This window comes from Daldinia loculata, assembly GCF_022478755.1.
Source record: "Daldinia loculata strain CBS 113971 unplaced genomic scaffold F4817scaffold_122, whole genome shotgun sequence".
Classification (NCBI taxonomy): Eukaryota; Fungi; Ascomycota; class Sordariomycetes; order Xylariales; family Hypoxylaceae; genus Daldinia; species Daldinia loculata.
Genome location: NW_026054976.1, coordinates 1 through 25,795, shown reverse-complemented (window position 1 = coordinate 25,795; position 25,795 = coordinate 1). Strand labels below are relative to the sequence as shown.

The window sequence follows — 25,795 nt, the reverse complement described above, 5'->3', positions numbered from 1 at the left end:
TAGCAACAAGAATATATACTAAGAGATGGTATTCATAAGATGTGGGGTTCAGATCTCAATCAAGAATCAAGAAAGATGTACTCATTCACAATTAACTAAGGGCTTTGGCACTATACGTATCTCTCTAATATGTATTCAAGTTATAGTCCCCGAAAGGGGCCACTCGATATACCTTAATTTAAGATAATATTTGAAGCCGCTTAGGCAATGCTTCAACCAATGGAAAGACTAGAACCTTCCTTGGTGAAAGAAGTTAGGACCAAGTGAGCTATAATACTAGAGGTAATATTTAGTGTTTTAAACTTGGTCTTTGCTAGCCGTTTTGGATACGTCCACCTCCTCGTGGTGGTTGACTTCCTCATGATGGATTTGCTTCTCGACGGCTTCCGTCGCGGCGTGAGCACGCTCGTCGTCTTCGAACACTGTTTTCAAGATTAGCATATGGTCCCAGTCAAGGAAACTTAGGGTAGTCTTACAGAAGGCAAGCTCTTCTAGAGTACGGCCCGAAGTCTCGGGCCAGAGGAAATAAATGAGAATGGCCTCGACGGTAATCCAACAGCAGTACACGATTAAGAACTTCCAGCCAATGCCGGTAATTGGGTCCAAACCAACAGGGTTCACGTTGGTGCCGAAGAACTGCGTTCGAGTTAGCGGGATTGGTATAAATAAAAGCATATTCTCGTGAATCTTACCTGGGAGGCTTTCCCGAAGAACTGGAAGATTGAAATTCCACGAGCTCTCATGGCATACGGGAAAATCTCGATAAGGTACGCTAGAAGGTCATGATTAGCAAATATTTCTCATATGGAAATCTTAGTACTTACTGTATGTCAGAGCATTGAAACCAATGTTATAGGCTGGTTGGTATACGTAGATCCAGAACAAGCAGAGTTTACCCGCAGCTTTTGAACCTCCCACGATAGCCTCTGCCGCGGAGATAGTCCATGCTACATAGATCACCAAGATTCCAATGATGGACGTCAAGTACATTGTTCGCCGGCGGAATCTCATTACCAAAAGTGCGGTAAGTACGGCACAGACTAAACCCCAGACCTGGTTCCCGATATTGTATTTGGCCTGGAAGCTAGGGTCCGTGAAGCCGATCAGGTTAAGGATATCGCCCAAGTAGTAGGAGATAACCACATTTCCGGAAAGTTGCGACATAACTCCTACGAGCGAACCTATAACCACACGTCTTCGGTTTCCTGCTGTGCTGAACATGTCCATCCAGGAGCGCTTCGAATGTTCCATCTCAATGTCAATAGTAGTTTTAATCTCGGCCATTTCTGCCTTGGCGAACTCCGAATTCTCGTCACCCTCGGCATGGTATGTAACTAGGATTTTGAAGGCTTCCTCATATCGCTCCTTGCTAATCAAGAATCGAGGACTTTCGGGTATGAACCTGAGAGAGGTTAGTAAGGAAGACCGCGGCAAATAAGCTACAAAACTCTTACAGAATCAAGGCGACTTGTAATATAGAGGGCGACATTTGAAGAAGGGAAGGAACTCTAGTATATACGCGTTAGAACAGTCGGTAGTCTAATATAATATCAGGGTATCGATTACCTCCAGGACCTAATAGGAAAAGTTTGTTAGACTTAACACACGATAGTAGGAATTCATAACAATAGACTTACCAGTCCGACGGGATTTGCTGAGTTCCATAGGTTATAGACGAAGCCACGATAGCACCGACGAAGTAGGCCGCGTTGAACAGGGATGTCAGAATAGCACGCTCTTTAGGATACGCAAGTTCTCCGATCAAACTTGATCCTGCAACAATAGCATAGGGAAGTCCGAACCCAATGATAAGCCGAGAGACAATATACATTGCGCCTTCAATCATGGTCAGTTCGAGGGAACTATAGCAGTCCCGTGTCACTTTTTCACGTACCGTTGACAGAGAACCCCTGGATCAAAGACCCGATGATCATTACTACACTACCAAACATCACACACCATCGTCGACCTAGGTTATCGTTGAGGAGCGGGATGAAAGGAAGACCGATGACGGAGCCGAGCGGTAATGCCGAGGCCAAGATGCCCTTGTAACCACCCGTTGGATGTCCGAAATCTACAATCCGTCCGTGATTAGCTCCCGTTCCTGACCGCTCTGGCTTTGCTTGCCTGAAACTTACAGTTACTCCACGCGGGAACTAGCTGGACGGCGTTAATGATTTGTGAATCGAATCCGGAGGTCATTTCGATTCCCATCAAACACGGAAACAACATGAAGTACAGGTAGCGCAAATTCCTCTTCTTGTGCCATGGGACAGTATCCTCCATCGCCATGCGATGGACGATATTGTCCGTCTGAACGCCGCCGCCAACCATCTTGTCGAACTGTTCTCACGAACCGAAAATAATTGATCGGGGTTAATTTTCGCGAAGAGAGACAAAGTCCGATGAGACAAGTTCCGGTCTCTGAACTCCAGTGCTGTCTATCCTACGGAGTCGGGCCATGGTGGTGTACTCGCTCATATATAACTAAAGGCTTTTAACTCGGACCGATTGTTCCAGTAGGATTCGGCGGTTAATAAGGCAATATCAGCTTATACCTAGATTGCGCGCAAATCACGAGAGGTCGCGAGTAGCTATAGCCATTTTTCTATTTAGCCGCCAAGCCTGATTTCCAGACCCTCTGGTAAAGTACCAACCGAAGGGCACAGCAAATGGAGACCCCGGAATTTCATAACTTGTGGTCAGACAGATAGACTCCGATTCGCCAACTAGGTTCCATCGCCACGTTCCATTTCTCCATGGTCGAGGTCGTTCGAGAAAAGGCCCGGAACAGTAAGATGGCCCCCCGCAATATCCCACACGACATCCGCAATACCCCCCATAACCCCATGGGCAGGGCTGCCATGCAAAGCTCTCAGCCTGTCACAGTTCAGCTATTACCTTGGCATCAGGCGAAGGGCCGTTTTGGACCCGGCTCGGCGGATAGTGCAACCGAAACTCTTTATCACTCTATTATAGACTTGGGGGTGTTGTACAAATATGGATTTGCCGACTCGACGAACTTGTACGTATTAGGAACTTCCGAGAACCCTTATTTTCTTTAGACTGTATAAGAGTTCTGCACTAGAAGGACTCCTGTTGCGTTTACGTAGAAAATATCTTCAAAGGTAAGGAAAGTTGTCGTTATCTTGAGTTTCCATATATAGGTACTGTGCCGTACCGACATGCGTCAAAAAGCATGTAACCTCGCCTGAGCAAAAGCCGCTTTTCGCGATATTCAACTGGGTTACGGTCGTGTAGTCCTTCGGACCTATTTCCATCGGATGCTCCCACACTTGGCGTTGCACAGGATAAGCATTCATATACTCTTAAAGTAATAGTGCTTGAAGACGTCAATAAGTAGGATAGCAAGTGGAGTTGAAAGTAAGGTAGGGACTTAATTATTGTTAACAACGTAAATGTCAACTCCGAAAGCCATTCTCTCTTAGGTAGACTAATTAGTTATGCTACCCTGAAAGCCTCTCACTGTAATAATTTTAATATTAGGCTACGAAGAGACAGTAGCTTGTTAATCCTTACGACTCCATCTATGACATCCAGTCCATGAATATACCAATACGTGCTAGCCCTGATACGACGCACCTCATCGCGCTCTTCGGGCACAGTGCTTAGATGGTCCGAAATATTTCAGATAACCTGTTTATATTATATTGAAAGCAAGTGTTTTTTAATACCTTAGTAAAGCGTTTCCTTCGTAATGAATCTCAGGGTCATATGAAATAGGTCCCAGTCCAGAAACCGTATGTCCCCGATTACCAGCCATTCTTTATTAAAGTAAATTCCACCAGGGAAAGCCAATAGATATTACCCGAGTTATTATGATAATGATAGAAATATATTACCTAAGTCCCGTATATCAAGGCCATGTATTCATATTCTACTCACGGCTTACCCTAAAAGTATTATGCGCCGACCTGACTCAACTCTTTGCGTTCGAAACCCGCAGTTAGCCGTATCGGTGGTTGATTCTTAATGCGGTTTCTAGTTCGAACACACAAATTCTTTATTAACGAGTATAGCAATTAAGTACTTCCTCTTAGCCTCTTATAATAGTTGACAATTTTCCGCCTGATACACCAATGCATTTCTAATCTCTATTGAAGCGATACTCCTCGCAGTTTTTCTTTGTTATATAATCAATACACAGGATGTATTTATTATTAGTTCTGATAATAGAGCCCAAGAGAGCCCCAACCCCTAACCTTCAGCCTCCAACTTCCTCATATCGCTTACTTCTAAACCAGTGTCAACCAAGCCCAACACGCTCACATCGCTTTCAGGTACGTATTAGTTACTACCGCCGACAAGCATTTGCCCCTCCCTTTATAGCCACAGTTCCACAGTAGGTCCTCCATTCCAAAATTCTGGATGGTAAGAGAACCGAATCGAAACCACCAGAATACGTTAACCAGTAAGTTTAGGTAAACGTACGCCATTGTATTGGCCGATTTTTGTCGCGCAATTGTCTAATTGTTCATAAGCGGTTTCCTTGAGATCGTGCGTCGAAACGAGTCTCAGGCCGTCTTTGCGGAGCTGATGTTGAAATCGTACGCTGCCTAGCTGTATAAACGTGATTCCAAACACGAACAAAAATATATGTGCCACATCCCGGGGAGTAGGCTGTGTACTTCCTACTACATCTACTCGTCTCCGACGCCAGTCTATGTGAAAGGCACTGAGGTGTTCGAGAAGGGCGTCTCGCACGCTTTGGATATGAGAGGAACCTACCCGATCTTGATACACACGGGTAGGTGCATTTGCGATATATTCGGCTTCATGAAAAGGAAAGTACGGATAGCTGATGAAACACAATTGGTCGCGCGCGCTGTTTAAGCGATCCGATGAATCCAGATCTTCAAAATGGTACAGATCCCATACTAGGACTTTCACCTTATACTCAAAATATTGAGAGTCCATAATTTTTGCTATAGTAACGCGTCCCCCCGCTGGTGGTAATGGGTATGATAGTGGTGCCATATAGGGACTGTCCCCCTCTGCGGTCTTGATCAATTTCGACATAACGCTTCGACAAGAATATAAAGCCTTTGAATGGCTGATGATTAGCTTAATGACCAGGAAACGGTTGCGTATAATTTATCTCGATTTCAAAGTAGACTGGCTTTTCGTATAAGAATAGAACCAAAGCTTGACGATGTTAGGCCTGAATATTGCGTTGTTGGTGATATTCCTTAGTTATGCTAGTAGCTAGATGTGGACTATGTATCGCGATAGAGATCTTAATAAAAATTGCCTAAGTTAGTCCCATAACTTAGGTAACTAGGTACTCTTACCTTCCATGTACGGTATATAGTTTGAAGCTATTATAGAACTCTTAGCCTAGCAGAAGGAACTATCATAGATGGAGTTTGATATCCTATTAGATTGCATTTCAATGATATAATTATACCTAGGTACCTACATAAGAACAACAGGCACAGAAACTTATTATTCATCTCACATATTAATTAAGTATTCTGTCAATATTATTTTATAATATATTATTAACGCCGATTATGCACAAGAGTTACTCGTGAGGAAATCAACGTGTTATGTACCTCTTAAGTCTAGGTAAATACCACCATCAATTTATAATTAAGCGGTAATCGTCTAGGAATTTGACAATCTTGAACACGTTATTACCCATAATATGGAACTGATATCAACGGCGGTAAAGACAATAATTACTTAAGCCTCGAAGAGAAATTGAAAGTGTTCCAACTATCATAGCTAGGTGATGGTGTCCGTGGGAACCCCGCATCGCGTACAAGAATAATTCGTGGCAACATACAGCTCCGATCATTCACATCCATAGCCTCATAGATCTAATGCAATTGGCAATTGAAGATTTAGAGCTTATCAACATAAGGAAGTCTAGTATAATACCATTAATAAGTCTATATTTCTCTCATGGCTCTAGAGCAAGGTACAATTCCCATGGTAGACTTTGGTGCATGGTCGAAGGGCTCGACGGAAGACAAGAAACGCATTGGCCGGGAGCTAACTGACGCATGCCGTCAGGTTGGCTTCGTATACATCGTCAACCATGGTGTGCCGAGTGATATACTCGAGGAAGCGTTTTGTTGGTCGAAGAAACTCTTCGATCTTCCTCAAGAAAAAAAGATGATGGCTCCTCACCCACCAGGCAGGTCTTAGTCCTCAAGTCAACGAGCAAATTGTTGAACAAATAATTTAGGCCCTACTGTCCACCGAGGATATTCGTGGCCAGGTCTAGAGAAAGTGTCGCAGGATATCATCAAGGATGGCGACGAAACAAAAGAGGCTGAGAACCGAAAAGTCTCGGATTTTAAGGTGAGCTTCTCACTTAACTTGTCGAGTGAACAAATGTTAAATCTTGAATAGGAGAGCTATGAAATTGGTAGCGAGGAGTCTAAGACACAGCCGAATGTCTGGCTACCCGGAGACGTCCTCCCTGGTTTCCGCGAATTCACGACGCAATTCTACTGGAAATGTTTCGGGGTGGCGAACGATTTGTTGCGCGCTTTGGCAATCGGCGTCGGCCTAGAAGATGAAGACTTCTTTCTGCGCTTCCATAGCGGAATTAACAACCAGCTACGACTACTTCATTATCCATCAATTGAAGCAGAGAAGCTTTCTAACAATGTCGTGGCACGAATGCCGGCCCATTCGGACTGGGGGACGATCACGATGCTTTTTCAGGACGACTGTGGGGGGTTACAAGTCGAGCATCCTGGTGCGTCTGGTCATTTTTTTGACGCGACGCCGATGAAGAATGTAATGGTTCGTGTCTTTTCTGATGGTCAGTGCTCCTTGATAAATCAACTAACCGTAAACTTCAAGACTTCTTAAAGTCGACTCTTCACCGCGTCACCCTTCCACCAGTCCAGGATAATATACAGATCAACGGAAAACTCATAACTAAGTCGAGATATTCGATTCCTTACTTCGTCTCACCAGATGAGAAATCTGTTATCGAATGCTTATCCGTCTGTACAGATGAGGAACACCCCATCAAGTATGAGCCGGTCGTGCAGGAAGATTACCGACGAATGAGGGCTAGAGGACAGTATGTGGAAGCAGCTGGCACTTCGGTACCAGTTTCGTAATACCGAAATTACGATGTTGAGTTGATGAGCGTCGAGCAGTACTTAACGAGAAACCTCCTAGGAAATTGTAACGGGAGGGTATTACATTGATAAAAGGCCAAACCAACTCGGCAGGATTGCCATTAGAACACAGAGTTGAAAGAGCTATCCGAAATTTCGAGAATGAATATAAACAATGTTAGATGCACATAATGTACCTAGTCAATATTGAGTACAGGCAAATACGCGTAAATCGTGATAAATTCCCTATTGTTTGCAGTATCCACAAGTACCTTCCGATCGCTGTAATGCCGTTCCAAGGACTGCAGGAGATCTCAGCGAGTACGAAGTACATTGTGATAAGTACTTCTTGCACTCCCCAGTTCTATACACAGGTACCTAAACACCCAATCAAATTAGCCCCCAACTCTTCAAGCCAATTACAATTTTCTTTTCCTCTAGGGCTGTGTTTAAGCGCTGAGTTTAGCGCCTATCAAAACAGCGTAGCGCTTGGCCACGCAGTCTTCGATCCCGGCGCCATCTCGCAAAGTCAATAGGGTCCCGTACAACTGTCCAGCTTCATTCATGATTGGATAAACCTCATCGACGCCGAGTAGCCGGGCGAAGCTGTATAGCAGCACAGGACATCCATATGCAGCTTGATCGCCCCTGAGAAGATGGCGGCCAAAAAAGCGACCATTCGTCGATCACGTCTCAAAGACGTCTTCCAGCTTTGCTCATTTACCTCTCCTCCATGATATCGAAGTTTCCCTTTTTAAAAGTATTTATCTAGAGTCGTCAAATATATGAGGAATCCATCTTAGCTATCTTATATTAGTTATTGTTGTACGATCCATGTCTATTACACATATGTAAGTGCGAAATGAATGCGGGGCTTATGGGACGTTGACGATCCTTCGCGGTTAACTTCAACCGCAACCATAACCGCCTCAACTTATCCGGTCTTGTGCTGATTCTAAACTAACACGGCAAATAATAGTGTCTAGGACTCGTCTTTCTATAGCTTGATTTGAATACCCTCTGTATTAAGAAGCTTAAGGATCACTGTGCGGCAATGTCTGCTCATTACTATCCCCGTATGTGGTCGTTTAGTTAACTAATACTCTTCAGCTTTGGCTTATATAGCTAACATTAATAATCTAGCGCCTCCCAGCACCAATGGCCCAACAGGTATGTTTTCATAGTCGGATTATAGACTTGTGCCAGTACTGGTAAATTGACAGAAACAACTGCAGCATCACAGATAAACTACCAAACGCCTACATCCCCTCCTGCGAACAAGTCCAAATTCTACCCGCCACCACCAGGCACACCTAGTTACGCTCCACCACAGGCTCATGGTCAGAGCTATCATACACCTCCGCAACAAATATACACAGCTCCTTCACAACAACAATATTCTGCGCCTCCGCAACAGGGCGTATCTCCACCACCCAAAGCTGGAACACCTATCTACCAACCTCCGCCTCCTCAGCCAGCACAACATGGAGTCCTACCGATTCGAAATGAAGGTGCTCTCACGCCACCAAGTGGAGCCGCGCCCGCATATGGGGATATAGTACACAATGCTCCAGAGGGTTTCCCGAACGAGAAGGCACAGAGTATTCTAGGAACGGGACCGGCGCATTCGCGGACAGCATCAAATCCCGTGGCAGCACCTCCGCCTGCGCCTGCGCCTGCGCCTACAGCCGCGCAATTCCAAGGCGCCGCCGCGACTTTAGATGATGTGGGGACATTCAATGGCGGCTCATACCGCATCAGTCATAGGGACTGTAATACGATAATCACGATCCAACTGGCAATGGGATGTCCGATTGCCGCGAAACCAGGAGTGCTGATCGCTATGAGTCCTACTATCACGCTGAAGGGCGAGTACAAGTTTAGCATGAAGAAATTGATGGCCAGCGGCAGCGAATTGGGACACTCGACATTTATCGGCCCCGGCGAGCTGCTACTCGCGCCCGGCATGCTCGGCGACATGACCACCATCCGCTTGACGGGAGAGGAATCATGGAGCGTTGGTAAAGACGCCTACGTCGCTAGCACTCAAGGTGTCATCCGCGACTACAAGCGCCAAGGACTCGGCAAGGCCATGTTCAGCGGGGAAGGTTTATGGGTCCACAAGATCAGTGGTGTTGGTCTGCTCTGGATCACGAGTTTCGGCGCAATTATCCGCAAGGATCTTGCCGACGGTGAGAAATACATTGTCGATAACGGACATCTAGTTGCGTGGAATGTTAAATATGTTATGGAGCGTGTAGCTAGCGGTGGCATCATGGGAGGACTTGCTAGTGGAGAGGGATTGGTCTGTAAATTCACAGGACCTGGCACTGTGTTCCTCCAAACGAGAAACCCGGTAAGTATTTCCGTTTTTCTCATCCTCTTTTGCTCTATGTTCGATATCTCTGGGCTTTCATCGACTAATATGTTGTGTAGAGAGCATTCAGTGCCTATATGACGGGCAACGCGGCACCGCCATAAAGGCGTACACTAACGAAGCTACCATTCAGCTAAAAATTGATGTTTCTACCGCGGATTTTAGGAACGAGATGTTTCCAATTGTGTTCTTATGAAAACTACCTGTAGCGTTTGGGGATTCATGAATTGAATATGTACTTTATATGTTCCTCTTGCCTTCAATAGTTAATGGGCATTTGTAATGAAATAAGTTTATTCTCAGAGCTTAAGCAAGAAAACATTAGGTACCTACATAAGGTAGTTAGCAATCCGTTTTCTCTAACTCTACCAAACAGCCTTATGACTCTTTAATATGTCCTTAAATTAGGCACAAAGGAAACACGGTACATTACTCACGTCAATTTTGTTGGCTAAGCTGTTTGCACTATTCTTTTGATAGTCTTTTTAATTGAAGTCTCGATTTGCGAATAGTACGGTGTAAGTGGGGTGTACCCAATACATCTAGCTGACTTATCTGATAAGTCGGCACTTATGTACCTATGTACCTAATGCTTGTGCCTAAGGTTCATGTTAGAATCTCTTTGGGTATATGTTTGGTATCTACACGTATATATCCCTTTTATTCATACCCATATGCCTCAATCAATTCTGTAGTTCAAAATATCGGCTGTCCAACTTAAGCATATAACTCTTATCTAGTCTTACGCCAAGTTCATCTAAAGTAACCATCCCATCCCCTACCCCACTCGGGAATAAAGAGGCTACATCTTAAGAGCCAACATGGCGCAAGCTCAGCTCCTCGAGGGCCAGTCAGGCCTGCCCGTCGATAATCCGACGAAGTCGTATTGGCACAAGGAGCCTTCGAACAAATTGTTAGGCCACCGAACGACAAAGGAATTGCCCCGCTCCGCCGATGTGGTCATTGTAGGGAGCGGCATCACGGGGAGTTTTGCCGCTCATTTCTTGAAAGAAAAGCAGCCTGATCTGAATGTTGTCATGGTTGAGGCGCGAGAGGCTTGTTCGGGAGCTACTGGCAGGGTGAGTAGAATTAATATTTTTATTCTAAGTTGAGAGTAAGGGCTGTTGTATTACATAGGACTCCGAATTGGATGTCCTGTTTAATCCCTTGGCTAAACCCTCTCCTTATATTCCCCCTTTTCCTCTATGAAAATGTATTAGTGAAGAGACTTCTCGTAGCTCGACTGCATAATACCACTCTATCTCACGTCTCATCTCATCTCGTCTTACTATCTACTTACTGACTATAAATCCAGAACGGGGGTCACTGCCAGCCCGCAATATACGCCTCAGAACCGCACATCGCCTCGTTCGAGCTACGCAACTTTCTGTATCTCAAAAGCCTAGTTGAAGAGTACTCGATCCCGTGTGACTGGCGGTCGACAAGCGGCGTGCATGCCTTCTACTCGGGAAAGCTATTCAAGAAATGCCGCGCAATCGTCGAAGACCTCGCGGAACACTACCCGGACCTAGCCGCCAACGTAGCCGTTGTGACTAAAGGCAAAAAGGGCGAGGGTGACCTCTCAGGAAGTCCGGCTTACCTTATCGAGGGCGAGCGGCGGGAACTCACACTTGACGGCCTAAGGATACCCCACGCCGAAGGCGCTATCGTGCAATGGAACGCCGCGAGTCTATGGCCGTACAAGCTCGTCGCGTTCGTGCTAGAGCGTTTACTCGCAGCCAACGAAGAAGGATCCAAAGGGTCATTCAACCTCCAAACCAACACTCCGGTCACAGGACTTTCCCGAGCCGAAATATCAGCCAACCTCAGCAGTCCCGGCGGTAATAAAACCCCCCAACACAACTCCATATGGACAGTCCACACCCCGCGCGGCACAATCGCCACCTCCCAAATCCTCCTCGCAACCAACGGCTACACATCCCACCTCCTCCCGCAATTCAGCGACTTACTAACCCCTACCCGGGGGCAAATCTCCGCCCTCAAACCCCCCGAAACACCCACCGACCCAGCAGACCCGCCCCTAGATATCGGACATACATACTACATCGTCGGCGAGCCGGTCGACCCCTACGCCCGCGACGACTACCTAGTCCAGCGGCCGCCCCCCACCGCGGAGCTCATCTTCGGCGGCGGCCGCCAACATGCCAAAGGGCGGGGTATGGGGGTATGGGACGATAGCAGTATCGACGAGGCCGTATCATGGTATCTGCGCGGGGAGCTGTCCAACGCTATTGATTTATCTCTGCACCATGCCCCCTCAGGGGAACATAAACCCCCCCTCGGAAAACTCGACCTAGAGCCTACTTTCGAATGGAGCGGCATAATGGGATACACGCGGGACGGGCACCCGTGGGTCGGGCCCGTCCCTCCTAGTCTAGGCGGTGGACCGGGACTCTGGCTGTGCGCGGGGTACACGGGGCACGGGATGCCGAACGCGGTGTTATCAGCGCGCGCGGTGGTCGATATGTTACTCGCTGGAGACGGCGATGATCCCGTGGAGATCGATCTTCCGCCTGAATACGAGCTTACGGAGCGGCGCGTAGATGACGCTCGGGAAGAGGAGGAAGTCCGTGTTGCGGATGCTAAGGGTAGTTTGTACATGGACTTTGGGCCTCGGAGGGGATAGAGAGAGGAAATACTATGTATCTATGCGTTGGGAAATGTTATGGTGCAGATACGCTGGTGTACCTAGTTGACATATATCTAACCGATCAGGATACAAAAATAGTGATCTTAGAAGAGCCATATGTGTGAATATCGAATGTCAAATTCATCATGGTTCCTGATTCTTGCGGCTACCTACTAGCTACCAACGAATCCCAGACACAATTTTCCCATATGGACAAGGGCACTAGATCATATCAACCCCGTCATGAGAAAAACAGTGAGGCTTCATTCGAGCTACAGCAGCTTACCACTAAACTCGACATAAAAAGGCCCATGTGCATTATTTCCTCCTTCTCTTTCCCTATCCTCCTCCACCACGCAAAATCCTCGCGTTCCTTCTTCGGGGGTATAACAAACTCCATTCGTTTCCCTGGTACGTTTCATTCAATAAACTCCAACGCAGATGCTGTCCCTGGTTTCCTTTCCGTACATTTCCATTTTTCTTTCCTCGTCTCGGTCAAAAAAATAAAAAAATAAAAAAATGCCGTCCAGTCGGCTTGCTTTCCTCCCGGGCCGCCGAATATTTTCTATGCCCGGCGCAAAGTGATAGGGCTCGTGAGTGTCCAGTATGTCTAAAAAGGGTGCGTCTTCGTCAACGGCTGACGCTAGCCGAATGCGAAAGAAGAAAAGTAATGGAATAAATTCGTAGGAAGAAAAGAAAAACCTAATGCCTAAATTAAGCTCAGACCCCCTTGGTCGTGTTTTATGGCCAAGTAATTCGCCAATTTCGTCGGAATCGTCATGCCGATACAAAAGTATCATCGAAAATGCAAGATAGTCGAACTGCTACAGTCCTTGAGGTTGGTGATAGTTCCATCGTCAGCAAATTCAAGTAAGGGGCCAGATGCTCTTTTGGGAGGGTGTTTCTAATCAGCCTCCGCTAACTGCATGATCAACTTGGCTGCCATGTCGAGGAAAGGGAAGGGGCTCATAACGGCCTTCTCCTCTAGTAGAGTTCCGTCGAGCCGTTCGTAGCCCGTACATTTGAAGTCCACGAGATAGACCTTATCTTTTGGGTCCATTTCATAAATTTGGATTTCCATTCGCATCCAGACGAAGTCTTGCTTGCGTTTGTCCATAACGGAGTAGACATAAGTATTGTCGTCGGAGATCGAGTCAGCAGTGGAATGACCAGAAGCGACTGATGCCTTTCGGATATCTATGAAAGTGTTAGATTGGAATATATGAAATTTAAATCGGACGGGTAAACTCACCATCTTTTTTCCAACGGCACACTATATGCCAAGGATCGGCGGGTAGCCTGTAGTATTTGATAGGGTCAAACCTCTCCAGGTCAATATCGTCAGGTGACAAGTTCTCGTATGGATTATGCCCGTCTCCTTCGTTTGGTGTTGGGATCGCATACGGGTCCCTAGCACAGTCAATAACCCCGGCAAAAATAAAGCTGTTGATAGTTGCGATACTTACAATTCTGAGCCATGCACCTTCTCGTAGTCCTCGTCTACGACCCAAGTAGCGCCAAGTTTCGACAAAGACTTGTAGATGCACAGTAAGGCTTCAAAAGGAGCGTTTCGGGATCTTATGCCGAATTGCCAGCGAACTTGCTTGGTTCTTTTGGGTGCAACTGGGGTCATTGTTTGCGGGTGAGTTGATTCATCAAGTCTCATAGCGCTTTTAGAATGAGGCTTAAGGCGGCGGGCCGCTTCTTGCTGCTCAGCAGGCGTTCTAGGCTGAAGAGGAACGTCGGGAACTGGTTGAACATCTAACGGTTCTTCGACGCCAGCACTCTGGCGTTCAAGATACTTCTTGTGCAGCGAAGGGAGACTTGTTGGCAATACTCCGACGTGGCTTACATATCCTCTAGGAGACGAGCTGGTAATTGTCGAGCTGGTGGAACGGGCAGAATCGGCTAGGGGGCTAGCTTGCGACTCGCTCATGTATTCCGATTGATACTCCCGCCGACTGTCTGGAGCCGTACTACCCATAGCCTCCGAGACACTACGCATTTGTTCCTCGGCATCCGCAGTGGGAGGAGACGTGGCAAAATAGGGGTTATCTATACCCGTTCCGTAAGCAGCTACAATCAGTCAGTGACATTCAAAATCGTTGTGGGATAACCCCATGAAGAATACCTTGAAATAGAAGGCAACACGGATTTTGACCGCGCAAATTTCCATCATGATTAATGACTTAAAGTTTGAACGAAGAGTTAATGACTTACGGTTTACTTGCATGAGCTTGTTCTCACGGACGATCATGTACGCATCCTTAATGGCAGAAGGTTCATCAGCTTCGAGGGCTTCCTGAACGTCACGTCTTCCATAACCCATCGTTTTACTAATCTTCTCCGTTACTTCGTTATGAAGTTTCTCCTGCACCTTAGCGGGGGCATAGGGCGCAATATCACTTGGCCTGATGGCCCTGTTAGGGTCAACACCAGTGTTGAAGAATTCCTCGACAGGCGGGGCAAGATAGGCGGGAAGCTCCTTCATGAACCAAGGATCCAGTCTAATATCGTCGATGATAATACGCTGCACGGGATTAGTCTGCAGCATTTTTCGGATAAGATTCGCGGCATCGGCGGGGACCCAGTGAGGGACTGTGAAGACACCCCGCTGGATTTTTGAAAATAAACTGGGAATATGGTCGTCGTCGAAAGGAAGTCTGCCGACTAGTAAGACATATAAGATGACACCACAACTCCACACGTCGACTTCCGGCCCAGCATACAACTTTCCGCTAATAACCTCTGGGGCTGCATAATTGGGGCTACCACAGCTGGTCTTGAGGAAATTCCCGTCTGTCATGATATTACTCAGACCGAAATCGGCAATCTTCACGTTGAGATTATCATCGAGAAGTAAATTTTCGGGCTTCAAGTCTCGATGTACTACTTTGTGCCTGTGGCAGTACTCGACGGCGCATATCATTTGCTGGAAGAACTTCCGCGCTTGATCTTCAGGCAGTCGGCCATGCTTGACGATGTAGTCGAACAGTTCGCCACCGGCATATTCCAAGACCATTATAATCTCGGCTGGAGTCTTAATCACAGTGTATCTGTCAAGGGTCAACAATAATCCGATAATTTCGTCAAAGTCGGAGGGGCGAATGTCTCGGGAGAGCAATGACAACTTACAGCTTGATGATATGGGGATGTCGAAGCAGCTGTAGATATTCGATCTCTCGTTCGACGCGACCAACCATGTCTCTACTGATCAACTTCTTACGGGCGATGATTTTGAGTGCGACCTTCTGGCCGGTCGACCTATGGACAGCTAGCTTGACCTTTCCGAAAGAGCCTTCACCCAGTGTTCTGATAATGTTATAAGCGCCGATTCGCTGGTCGGTTTTGCTCTTTTCTCGGTTCTGCGACGCCTGGTCGGAAAGCGTGCTACCGGCTCGAGACCTGCCGTTGGAGGCGTCGGCGGTTGGGTGTGTAACGTTAATCTCGGGTATTCGAGCTCCATTGTTTTTCGGTCGGATCATGGAAGGAGATAAGGACATGGAGAGTTCCTCTTCGTCAAACGCTCGGGAGGCCATCTTGTCGAGGATGGTGGTTGGCGATATCTTGGATGATGGCGAGGTTGATGAGATCGTCATGAAGTTACGTCCAACAACGAGGGGCTCTCGAACTAGGGACCGGGGGCCGGGGGGTCGGAGGACAGGGGACGGGAGTGGAGTACAAGCTTTAGGGTAGCGATGCACGCTTGGCAAGACTTTGAATCTTGGCACCAAACGCAGCCTTATTAGTGTAGCCGCTAGCTGGGTTATAGTACTCAGTACTTAATCCTAGGTTTAGCTCTTGCTGTATTCAGATGTATTGGCTACCTTGGACTCAAGCATCAAAGGGCATTTGATGCAATGCACTCTTCGTGTGGTCCCAAGTAATAATCCAGGCACTAAACCTAAGTCTTGTCAGATGAGGTCAGCCTTCTGCCTCTTCAGGGTTGAGCTACAGCCTCAGAAGGCTGAATGTCCGGTCTGATAGGATTTTCTACCTCGTTGGATTGTTCTAGATCATTTGTTAAAGATGGATAAGTATGAGCTTACCTCAACTGTTGATATCTTGCTAAACCCAAGCATCCGTGGGAAGTGGTTATACTACAGCGTAGAGTTAAGTTGATAAAGTTGACAAGGAGGAGAAAAGAATGCACATGTAGAAATAGCAATGGATTTAGACAACGAGAGAATAAAATACAGGCTGCCCCGTATTATTTAACACGCTTGTCGAGTGCGATTTCCTTGAAAGGTTAACAGGTAGGTAGGTATGTAAATCTCACATGTCAGTACCGAACTACACATGTAGCCTGCTCTTGCTGTCCTACACAGAGAAGGTACCACAAGTCATGGATATGCTTTTAATTGGCAGGTATCGTCAGGGCCCGTCTTATGGCTGGCAATTTGTAATACTTGACTGTGAGACAAATGTAGGACTAATTCATGTACTTCCTATCAAATTAAGGTTAGATAATGCAGCTTTAGGAGACGAAATTGAACGTTGGTAGTACAGGACGTTATGGGAATCATATTAATTCGGCCGGGAGTAACATGTCTTGGAGTATTAAGGTAGTTAAGGGCCGTATACTTAAGTACATGTACATTACATGCTCTTATATGGAAAGTATATCCATTCAGTCACTAAAGTTATTGATTATATGTGATTAGATACATTTAAATCCATGTGCAGATACGTGTAAAAAGAACATGTAAGCCAAGGCATTGCATCTCGATCACGTCACAAACGTACGAGCATACATCTTACATGCATTAGGTAAATAGACCAAATTTACTAATTTATATTTGTATCGTATGTGTTCAGTGGATTTTATATAATACATACCTACGTACAGTAGCTAACATATGTAGTCAAGTACGCCATGCTTCATGGTGTCTCAAAAGTCTTCTCGAAGGTTCTCAACATCAATGTCACTAATACCGCGTCACAACTTTTTCTCCTCCTCTTTCAGCCTCTCAACAAGTTTTGTCCTAAGAAAATCGCTCAAGCCCAAACTATTTTAAGTTAGCAATTACATAGTCAAAGTCAGTGTTTCTAATTAGAGATTCCTGAAAACTTACATCCCCTCATTGGTAACAATACGGTATGTCCCACTTGGCTCGAATTCTCCTATTATGTTTCCAGACCCATCGACTTCGATGCTGCCAAGAATATCTTCCGGCCACGCAATTCGGCCGTAGTCAGGTGGATTTCTTAGATCACTGAGATGGATATGCCCTCCGATTCCAGCACCTCCGGCACCCCCTTGGGCACTCGCTCCTCCAGCGCCGCCCCCGCCAGCACCACCTCCTCCACCTAGTCCAGCGGCTGTCCCTCTTGTGTTACGCTGCTTTCTTTGCTGGGGAAAGAATGCGCCGCCTGAACCAAGAGTTGCGCCGCCCGGGCCGGCAAAAGCTTGGGCCTGGGATAGAAGGCCAGGATCCTGAGCGGCATGTTTACGGAGGACATCGGTTAAGATAGATAAAAATTCGCGGTTCTCGGAGAAGGAATTGGGTGTTGGGGGCAATGCGGTTGTAGAGCCAATCGCTAACCTATGCTTCGGCGGGTTGGTATCGAGATATGTGAGTAGATGCCCATTGTCCACTGAGGCATTGGGAAAAACTTTCTTGAAGAACAATCATATGAGCAAGACCGAACTGATTTGTAAAATTGAATTTAATATTGGAGAGGCTACTGACTATATAGGAATTGGTACTTAACGTAGAGACACTCCTATGTGATAGCAGTGTCTTATAGGTAGGGGCTATGCGAACTCGTGATAGTAACATATTGACGCTATAGATCAGCTTGATCGCATCTACTGTATGTCAATTGGGAACTTCAATGTTGGGAAGAAGTTCTAAAAGCTTGATGATAAATATCAAATTATTATTTGGTCCTGCTGACGTATTAGCTGCAGCTTTTACGTACATGAAGAGCTAGAATTGAGTATAGGTACTTTGATAAGACTCTGATAAGGACAGGTTTTTAGATATATCAGGTACTAGTGACTTATCCATTGACGCACCTAGGTATTCTGCCCCACATCGATTAGTGACCCTTACTGCTCATTAACGCGTAAAACGCGCTGGACGCGTCTCCAACTAAAATTATATCGAAATATCAACCGACGTCTTGAGGAGAGTCTTTAACAAGGCAATAGAAATGACAATTGGTACAATTTAGCAATATTCAATATGCAAGGAAACAAACGTACCGCCGCGTCAATATTCGCGCCGAAAACGCCCGCCCCTTCGAATCCCATCCCGTCTTCATCTCCGGCCTTTGGAACGCCAGCGCATACACTTAAGCCGTTTGCCATTGCACCACCTACCAAAGCTACTATCCTCCCAATTCTTCTCCCGCCAGCAACTTTGAGACCGTTAGCATTTCGAACCTTTACGAAAAAGCATAGCTTAACCCTCACATCCTCCGCGCTACAAGAATTAGCTACCTTCATTGGTCGGCATTGCGGTTCGGGATGGCGCGAAGAAGGGTTGGCGGAGAAGGTGTTGGAGGAGACGGCAAAGAGCTGGAAAAATCGAAATGGAGGTGTAATAGTCGATGGTGCTAGTAATGAGCTAAAAGATATCCTGAAAACACTGGAGGGGAACATGAGCGGTGGCAGGATAGTGACGGGACGAGAATTAAATCGCCAAAATAGCTTGGTTTTGGACTCCAGCCAGGAGGCCGATTTAACAAATACAAGGTTAGGGCTGAGGCCAAACAAGTCCCTAACACGCAATGACAGCGCAACAAGTTTTGGCATGTCAGGGCTCGGTGTTGAGGAAGATGAGCCCGACGACGAGAGCCTAAAGCATCCGAGGAAATGGTTGAAAGTCGTCAGTGCGTACGATCAACCACGGTTATTATACAACGTAACGAAGAAACACTTTGAAAGGTACGAATATCTCTACAGTATCACACATTGAGTATCAAGGCTTATAATAATTGTAGGGACCCTTCGAAACCATCTTTAATGCCTCCAGCAGCCCACAAAACGACTCTCTTCCGGAATAGATATAATGTTATACATCAGAGACTTCTCAGAAACGAATCGTTCCAGAGCTCGACAGTAGCAACTACAAAGGCCGCTCCATCCTTGAAACGATCCGCCTCTTCTAATCTAACCACTCAGCAAACCTATAAAATCACACCAATTGCGAATATGCTCGGCCGCCATGGTAGCCATCATATGCTTCTTGGGCTATTATCAGTCTTGCCAACTGGAAGTCTCGCAATCAACGACTTAACGGGAACCATTTCCTTAGACCTTTCACAAGCCGTAGCTATACCGGAAGATTCAGCTTGGTTTACGCCGGGGATGATAGTGTTGATAGACGGCGTGTATGAGGAAGAGGAAGAATCGACTGGGAGGGGACTCGGTGGTAATAATGGTGTAGGTGGTATCATCGGCGGCCGCTTTCAGGGGTTCTTCATCGGACAACCCCCTTGCGAAAAGCGCAAAGCTACTCTCGGCGTTAGCGGGATAGACGACCACACTATAGGAGGTGGATTCGGCTGGATCGACTTCCTAGGCGTCGGAAGCGAGCGCGCCGCGGGTTCCAAGATGCGGAAACTCGAGCAGCGCATTCTCAGGAGGCCACGTCTGACCCAATTGTCTACAGCAGACCCCGATGCCGACGCTCCCAGCTGCGGCCGCATCATCGTCATAGGCGAGCTCAATCTCGACCAACCACGAGCCCTCCAAGCTCTACGCAAGATCCTAACCATCTACTCGACAGAGCCCGAAGGCAGCACGCCAATGACATTTGTGCTAACAGGCAACTTCACACAACATGCCGTGATGGCCGGCGGCGGGGCCAGCGGTGGCAGCGTAGAATACAAAGAGCACTTCGACGCTTTAGCGTCCGTCTTATCCGACTTCCCAGCCCTCCTTCAATCCTCCACATTCATCTTCGTCCCCGGCGACAACGACGGCTGGGCCTCATCCTTCGGCGCCGGCGCCGCCGTCCCATTACCCCGCAAACCCGTACCCGATATGTTCACGAGCCGTGTACGCCGCGCATTCGCCACCGCGAACGCAGAATTACCCGACAATGGCAAAAGATGCCCCGGAGAGGCTATCTGGACCAGTAATCCCTCCCGTCTATCCGTCTTCGGACCCGCCCACGAGATCGTCCTGTTCCGCGACGACATATCAGCGCGGATGCGCCGCACCGCCGTGCGCTTACGTTCTTCGACTACGGACGCGGAGGGGAATCGGCATGAAAAACCTACCGGCAACAACGACGATGACGAGGATGACATAGACATGGAAGCCGCGCTCGACAACACTGACGCAATGGACGTCGACACCACCAAGGGCACCGAACCCCCGGTCCCGCACGACGTGCAGACGGCGCGCAAGTTGGTGAAAACGATGCTGGATCAGGGGTATTTATGTCCGTTCCGCCATGCAATTCGCCCTGTACATTGGGACCACGCGGGCGCGTTGTACTTGTACCCCCTACCGACGGCGATGGTGCTTGCGGATCCGACGGCGCCGCCGTTTTGCGTTACGTATGAGGGATGTCACGTTATGAACCCCGGGGCGGTGTTGGTTGCTGGACGTAGGGGCGTAGGGCGCTGGGTCGAGTATGAGCTAGGAGGGACGGGGCGGTTGAGGGAGTGTATGTTTTAATGGATGGATACAGGTACATAATGAAATACTGAACATATGCAAATACCACGTATTCTGCCGCCTGCATGGTATATGGCGCATATAAATTAGACACGACTATAGTTAATGACAGGGGGCATAGCATAGCATCGCCAATGAAACAAATAGATCACGACGATTTTCCAATACAATTACTTTCTTAATATTATATTAGGGGGGCTATTGTAGCCGCGTTGCTTAGGTTTCTTTCCGACTTTATTCGTTTGTAGCATGCTCCCATCACCATCATTCATGCTTCTCTTGCGAGCTGGCTCGCAGCCGATTTTTAAAAAGTTATAAGGGGGCAATCTCAAGTATGTACAGATAGAAAAACTGCTAGCGGGTATAAGCTCTACGCCCATACGTCGTCTAGGGATAGAATCTAATAAGTTGAATGATGTATGTTCGCCGAACGTCGATTTTCGAAAGGTTAAATGACGTACTAAAGGCTAGTTAGTAATGTACGATATAAAAATCTGGAGGCTTTTTTTTTGTAAGGGTTTGAAGTACTTACCGGAATGAACAGGTATGGCACCTGTCTCTCATATTCCTTCCACGCATCACCGTACTTCGTCCTGCAGCGCCCAATATCCCTGTGGGCACGATGCACGATCATGCAGCAGAAAAAGAACGGGTAGAACCAAGGAAAGGGGCTGTTGAATCCCGTGATCAGGCCCCAGCTGATGGCGAAGAACGCATCACAGGTGTAATGCAGCTTGCGCGCATATCCGTACCATCCGTCAACAAGCAGCTTGTCACCAGTCTGCGTGTCGATGGTCTTGGGGTTGTCGATGTAGATCCACGGTAACGGGGGGAAAGCGTAGCGCTTCTCGAGGTTGCCACGCTCGAGGGCCCGGAATGCGTTCTTCTGCCCATTGGCTTGGTCCCAGATGACGTACACGGAAATATAGAGGACGAAGAACGCGGCTAAGGCGTATTTGTTCCAGGCGTATTCCGACGGGTGGTGGCTAGCCAGGTAAAGGGTGCAGTGGCAGTATGAGAGAGGGACACCAGCCATGTTCCAGAAGATCAGCATGAAACCCCACTTCTCGTAGTACATATCCCAGGTAGTGATGATGAGTTGTTCGCCCTTGGAGCAAGCGTTGGCGTAGAGATAGTGAGCCATAAGCAGGAAGCATACTTCGCCCGAAACGTAGCCGTAGTTCTCGTATTGTCGAGCCGCAGCCGCGCAAGATAGTCCAAACAGGATATACCAGGGAATGCGCACTTCGTAGAACATCTTGAAGTCGAGGATCCCGAACATACGCGGGTTCAGCTCGGCTCCCATGAAGAAGTCGTAGATGGGGTAGCCAGTCATTCGGTGGTGGGCACCTCGAATCAACGCCGAGAAGTATGCGACAATAGCGACCAGGAAACCAGACAGGATAGCGACGGACAGGAGAGGACCGAACTCATCCAGAAGGGTGTTGATCTTAAACCAACCGGTAAAGTGCAGCACGCCTATCACAACGATGGTGAAGTAGAAACTAGCATACGCCGAACAGTAATACCGAAGCTGCTTACCCCCCTCAAAGGGAAGAGGCTTTCCATAACCCCAGACGCCAGGTAGAAGACAGTAGCAAGCGGCCTCGAAGATGATGTAGGTCCAGTAGATTCTCCATGCGCGCAGGTGAGGGAAAGCGCCGGTGTAGACGTGATTCCACATACGCCAGCCGAAGTCAGCAATAGACTCCCCTTCGAACGGCAGCGGGGGTTTGCCATCGTAGTAGGCTGCGCCAACCCACATATACCACATGAGTGTCGGAAATACGATCATAAGGGCTAGAGTACCGAGGCTACCTCCGAACTCGAAGACGCCGGAATGATCGACCTTGGGATCCATGCCCGGCTTCCAACCATCGACGACTTTCTCCTTAGGGTGCCCGTTGGCATGCCCATTCGTATGCCCATTCGTATGCCCATTCGTATATCCATTGGTATGACCATTCTCTACCGGTTCCAATTTGATATCGGCCTTGCCGTTGCCGTTGCCGTTCATGACAGTAGAGAGTTTCTCCTTAGCGACAGGACTGAACTCCTCTTTTGACGCGGTATCCGAATCGTCTATGTGCTCGATAAACTTGCCAACTCCCCGACGCCGTACAGATGTAGACCTAGTAGATCTAGTTGTTTCGGCAGCAGAGCTAGAGTCGCCGTCGTCGGACGCGCCGTCCGCAATAGGGGGGAACTGAGACTTACGTCGCGTCGTGCGGCGACTAGGAGTCTCGACCATACCGTCGAAGAGTTCCTTTTTTCTACACAAAAACTCAAAATATTAGTAAAAATCTCTCACGGTCACAATTCTATGACGCGCTCAAAACGTCACCGCTGCCGCCGTCATTCACTCCATCGCATCTGAAGCCTCCTTTTATCTCCACATCTCGTCGTACCACCGCGATAGAGATAAGTACATACCTAGGAGTTGCACGTAAAGAATATCTTGAAGACATTTTGAATAAATCAAATATGTGCGAATGAATGGACAACGGGCGACTTATAAAGAAGCTCGTCAGTGAGGATTAGAAATTAAAAAGTCAGGGAGCAAATTGAGAGTTCCATCCAGAGGTCGTTCTCGGGGTTAAACTTGGAGTGTGTAGGTACTTTTTTTGTTTTTAATTCCTGGTCTGGGTCATTTTTTAGCCCGTTTTTTCCGGTAGTCAGGGGCAGCGTTGAGCTGGCCAAAAAAAGGGTTGACCAATCATGGCTTTTGCGCAATGGCCCACATTGCCCCCCATTGGTACTTGCACAACAACCTTGAACCTTCTATGCCTTCTATGTATGCATCTGGGAATCGGGGTATCTTAATATTTTGTACGGAATACCTGCATAATTGAATTCCAAATGCCCCGTCTTAAAAACCTCCAACCCAAACTTACATCAAACGCTAACCATCTATATGATTGATTGATTCCCTAGCCTCAATTATATTCTCCAATCAACGCGCCAAAACACAATCAATTAAAACCCTCTAATAATCTGACCAACCCAACCTTTTTCAAACTTATTAGCCTATAGGTGACTGTGGCCTTGGTCGTCGTGGTCGCTTTCTTGACCTTGGCCCTCCAAAAGGTGCCATCGGGATATATGGGCCACGACTCTCCTTGCCCCAAGTGTCATGGCTATCATGGCTAGCTTCCGAGGCTTCCAGCTCAGTGGCTGATGAGCTTTTAGATGCTATTGATGGGTCCATTCGCTCTGACCGCTCGTCCAGATAACTGCATGAAGGTATTTTGGATAGCTCACTAGGCTTTGTCTTGGGTAACTCGGACTCTTCGGGTCCCGAGTCTTGTTCGCTTACTCTCGGTGGCTCCTCTTCGATGTGAAATTGACTGGCCGCTTGTGGAACCTTGTTGGGAGCCTCATTTTCAATAGCGGCATCTAAGCTCGTATTCGGGTCAGCTACCTCTGCTGGCCATTCACCAATCTCCGAAAACACGCCCTGGCCTCGATCTTTCACTCTATCACCGACTGTTATTTCAGAAACTTGTTCACTAGGCACTATTATTGGCGACTGTTCTTCTCGTGCTCTTGATGGGCTTCGTTCCTCTTGAGTATAGTCAGTATCAACGCATCTCGGAGCTCTATTAGGACAAAAAGCACAATTATCACACATACCAACCATTTCATCCGAGGACCGCCTAGGTATTATATACCGTCTAAAAACGCCATTTTCATAAGCATCTACCCGAGTCCCCGTCTTTGTGGACTTTGGCGAAGCTGTAGCCTCTTGAGTTTTCCGAATTATTAGACCCGGGGGTCCTCGGCGCGAAGGCCTTGTACTTGTTGAAAGAGCTTCTCCCTGAGTATATGATCGAATTGCATGGACAACATATCGTTCCAATTGGCGGCTATCATCTGCGGTCACATCATGTGAATCTTCCGGGGCCATTTCTGACACACCTAACGGTGATTTGCGCTTCTTGTATTCGGCCAGTTCACGTCTCAACTTCCTCGCCGTCGCCACCCAGTTCCAAAGCCGTTCCTGGAGCATCTCACTAATACCATCAGCAACGACATATTAGTCTGCCTGATTATGCGACCTACAGCTTTTCTCTATCCGCGCTCTTTTTGCTATCTGCGTTCTGACTCATCGATTCTTCAAACATGAATAAAGTGCATAGCAATGTGACGTTAGCTATTGCGCTTTGAATATTTAAGCGTAATTCTGGCACGTCTGGCCGTTTCCAAAGCCACAGCAATCGTGCCCAGAATGTATTTAAAGGCGCCGTGTCGACACCATTAACATCAATAAAGCGCCGGACGAGGCGAGCGAACCCTCTCTTGACAGATTTACACTGCCTCAGGATTTTCTGGACCAATTCGGCTCGCTTAGCCTTAGAATGTTCATTCATGACGGCTGCGGACTTATTCGCGAGCTCATAAAAATAACAGAGTTGGTCAGTAAATATGGAGGTCTCAAGTATAAAATATCTGATTTCCTTTGGCGCAGAGCGTATAGTACGCTCACAAACTCTCAGGTCTCTTGTCAATTTCACCACGGAACCAGCCAATTGCATGATAGCTGCAAGGCCGCCAATCAGCGTAAGTGCTTCCGCCATAGCGCGAGTAATTATGAGATACGAAGTTTCGAAACGATTGTTCCTACTATGTAATTGTTAAAGGAAAAACTAAACTTATGAATACACTCAACATTATCAACCTTGCTTCCAGATTTTTCTACGATCAAGCACATCAAAAGCTGGAAAAAAGCATAGCCTTCATCGGCAGAGCATCTAAGAGGGGCTTGGGAAAGAACATGGAGTGGGAGTTCCATCGCTAATTCGACGGGTGATGGCGTGAGCACCCCCGCATGTCCCCGGGCTGACTATATCCGGAGGTAAATGGCTTACAGTTGTGAGGCTCTCTCGCTCTGCCATGCCACTGGTATGCATGTACTCCGCCATTTCCGGTATTTCCTGACGACTATTTGCCCTCTAGGTTCTTGATACTCTAAGCTAGAGGAGGCTCAATATTGTAGCCTGATAGTAGATAGGGACAGTGGGAAT

General features: G+C 47.4%; 9 protein-coding genes across 9 annotated transcripts; 4 read left to right on the top strand and 5 right to left on the bottom strand.

Moving 5' to 3' along the window:
* Positions 1 to 194: 194 nt before the first annotated feature.
* Positions 195 to 2,787, bottom strand: F4817DRAFT_354953 (general substrate transporter). The gene is made up of 9 exons (XM_049305591.1): positions 2,139 to 2,787; positions 1,895 to 2,074; positions 1,638 to 1,836; positions 1,567 to 1,575; positions 1,455 to 1,508; positions 825 to 1,402; positions 693 to 772; positions 477 to 636; positions 195 to 422 (listed from the first exon to the last, which is right to left on the bottom strand). Exons 1-9 carry the CDS (start codon positions 2,332 to 2,334, stop codon positions 298 to 300), a joined length of 1,581 nt encoding a protein of 526 aa, XP_049153470.1. The 5' UTR covers positions 2,335 to 2,787; the 3' UTR covers positions 195 to 297.
* Positions 2,788 to 5,746: 2,959 nt separating this feature from the next.
* F4817DRAFT_354949 (uncharacterized protein) lies at positions 5,747 to 7,324 on the top strand. The gene is made up of 4 exons (XM_049305590.1): positions 5,747 to 6,163; positions 6,215 to 6,330; positions 6,382 to 6,780; positions 6,841 to 7,324. Exons 1-4 carry the CDS (start codon positions 5,929 to 5,931, stop codon positions 6,847 to 6,849), a joined length of 759 nt encoding a protein of 252 aa, XP_049153469.1. The 5' UTR covers positions 5,747 to 5,928; the 3' UTR covers positions 6,850 to 7,324.
* An 836-nt stretch (positions 7,325 to 8,160) lies between these two features.
* Positions 8,161 to 9,587, top strand: F4817DRAFT_321522 (DUF124-domain-containing protein; the record flags this gene model as incomplete). The annotated part of the gene is made up of 4 exons (XM_049301296.1): positions 8,161 to 8,182; positions 8,250 to 8,276; positions 8,342 to 9,462; positions 9,543 to 9,587. The coding sequence occupies 4 exons, from the start codon at positions 8,161 to 8,163 to the stop codon at positions 9,585 to 9,587; spliced, it is 1,215 nt and encodes a 404-aa protein (XP_049153468.1).
* A 500-nt stretch (positions 9,588 to 10,087) lies between these two features.
* Positions 10,088 to 12,244, top strand: F4817DRAFT_354943 (FAD dependent oxidoreductase). Its single transcript, XM_049305589.1, has 2 exons — positions 10,088 to 10,562; positions 10,799 to 12,244. Exons 1-2 carry the CDS (start codon positions 10,305 to 10,307, stop codon positions 12,128 to 12,130), a joined length of 1,590 nt encoding a protein of 529 aa, XP_049153467.1. The 5' UTR covers positions 10,088 to 10,304; the 3' UTR covers positions 12,131 to 12,244.
* Positions 12,245 to 13,037: 793 nt separating this feature from the next.
* F4817DRAFT_321520 (Pkinase-domain-containing protein) lies at positions 13,038 to 15,672 on the bottom strand (the record flags this gene model as incomplete). Its single annotated transcript, XM_049301295.1, has 5 exons — positions 13,038 to 13,330; positions 13,386 to 13,543; positions 13,600 to 14,209; positions 14,354 to 15,189; positions 15,269 to 15,672. 5 exons carry the CDS (start codon positions 15,670 to 15,672, stop codon positions 13,038 to 13,040), a joined length of 2,301 nt encoding a protein of 766 aa, XP_049153466.1.
* A 1,130-nt stretch (positions 15,673 to 16,802) lies between these two features.
* F4817DRAFT_354934 (uncharacterized protein) lies at positions 16,803 to 18,061 on the bottom strand. The gene is made up of 4 exons (XM_049305588.1): positions 17,827 to 18,061; positions 17,209 to 17,753; positions 16,908 to 17,142; positions 16,803 to 16,842 (listed from the first exon to the last, which is right to left on the bottom strand). The coding sequence occupies exons 1-3, from the start codon at positions 17,914 to 17,916 to the stop codon at positions 17,073 to 17,075; spliced, it is 705 nt and encodes a 234-aa protein (XP_049153465.1). The 5' UTR covers positions 17,917 to 18,061; the 3' UTR covers positions 16,803 to 16,842; positions 16,908 to 17,072.
* Positions 18,062 to 18,205: 144 nt separating this feature from the next.
* On the top strand, positions 18,206 to 20,934 carry F4817DRAFT_38908 (DNA polymerase alpha/epsilon subunit B-domain-containing protein). Its single transcript, XM_049307408.1, has 2 exons — positions 18,206 to 19,028; positions 19,085 to 20,934. The coding sequence occupies exons 1-2, from the start codon at positions 18,325 to 18,327 to the stop codon at positions 20,769 to 20,771; spliced, it is 2,391 nt and encodes a 796-aa protein (XP_049153464.1). The 5' UTR covers positions 18,206 to 18,324; the 3' UTR covers positions 20,772 to 20,934.
* A 1-nt stretch (position 20,935) lies between these two features.
* Positions 20,936 to 23,428, bottom strand: F4817DRAFT_38901 (ergosterol biosynthesis ERG4/ERG24 family-domain-containing protein). Its single transcript, XM_049307407.1, has 3 exons — positions 23,205 to 23,428; positions 21,304 to 23,044; positions 20,936 to 21,231 (listed from the first exon to the last, which is right to left on the bottom strand). Exons 1-3 carry the CDS (start codon positions 23,237 to 23,239, stop codon positions 21,220 to 21,222), a joined length of 1,788 nt encoding a protein of 595 aa, XP_049153463.1. The 5' UTR covers positions 23,240 to 23,428; the 3' UTR covers positions 20,936 to 21,219.
* Position 23,429: 1 nt separating this feature from the next.
* On the bottom strand, positions 23,430 to 25,435 carry F4817DRAFT_38900 (uncharacterized protein). The gene is made up of 3 exons (XM_049307406.1): positions 24,834 to 25,435; positions 24,405 to 24,784; positions 23,430 to 24,335 (listed from the first exon to the last, which is right to left on the bottom strand). Exons 1-3 carry the CDS (start codon positions 25,346 to 25,348, stop codon positions 23,794 to 23,796), a joined length of 1,437 nt encoding a protein of 478 aa, XP_049153462.1. The 5' UTR covers positions 25,349 to 25,435; the 3' UTR covers positions 23,430 to 23,793.
* Between the last annotated feature and the right edge of the window lie 360 nt (positions 25,436 to 25,795).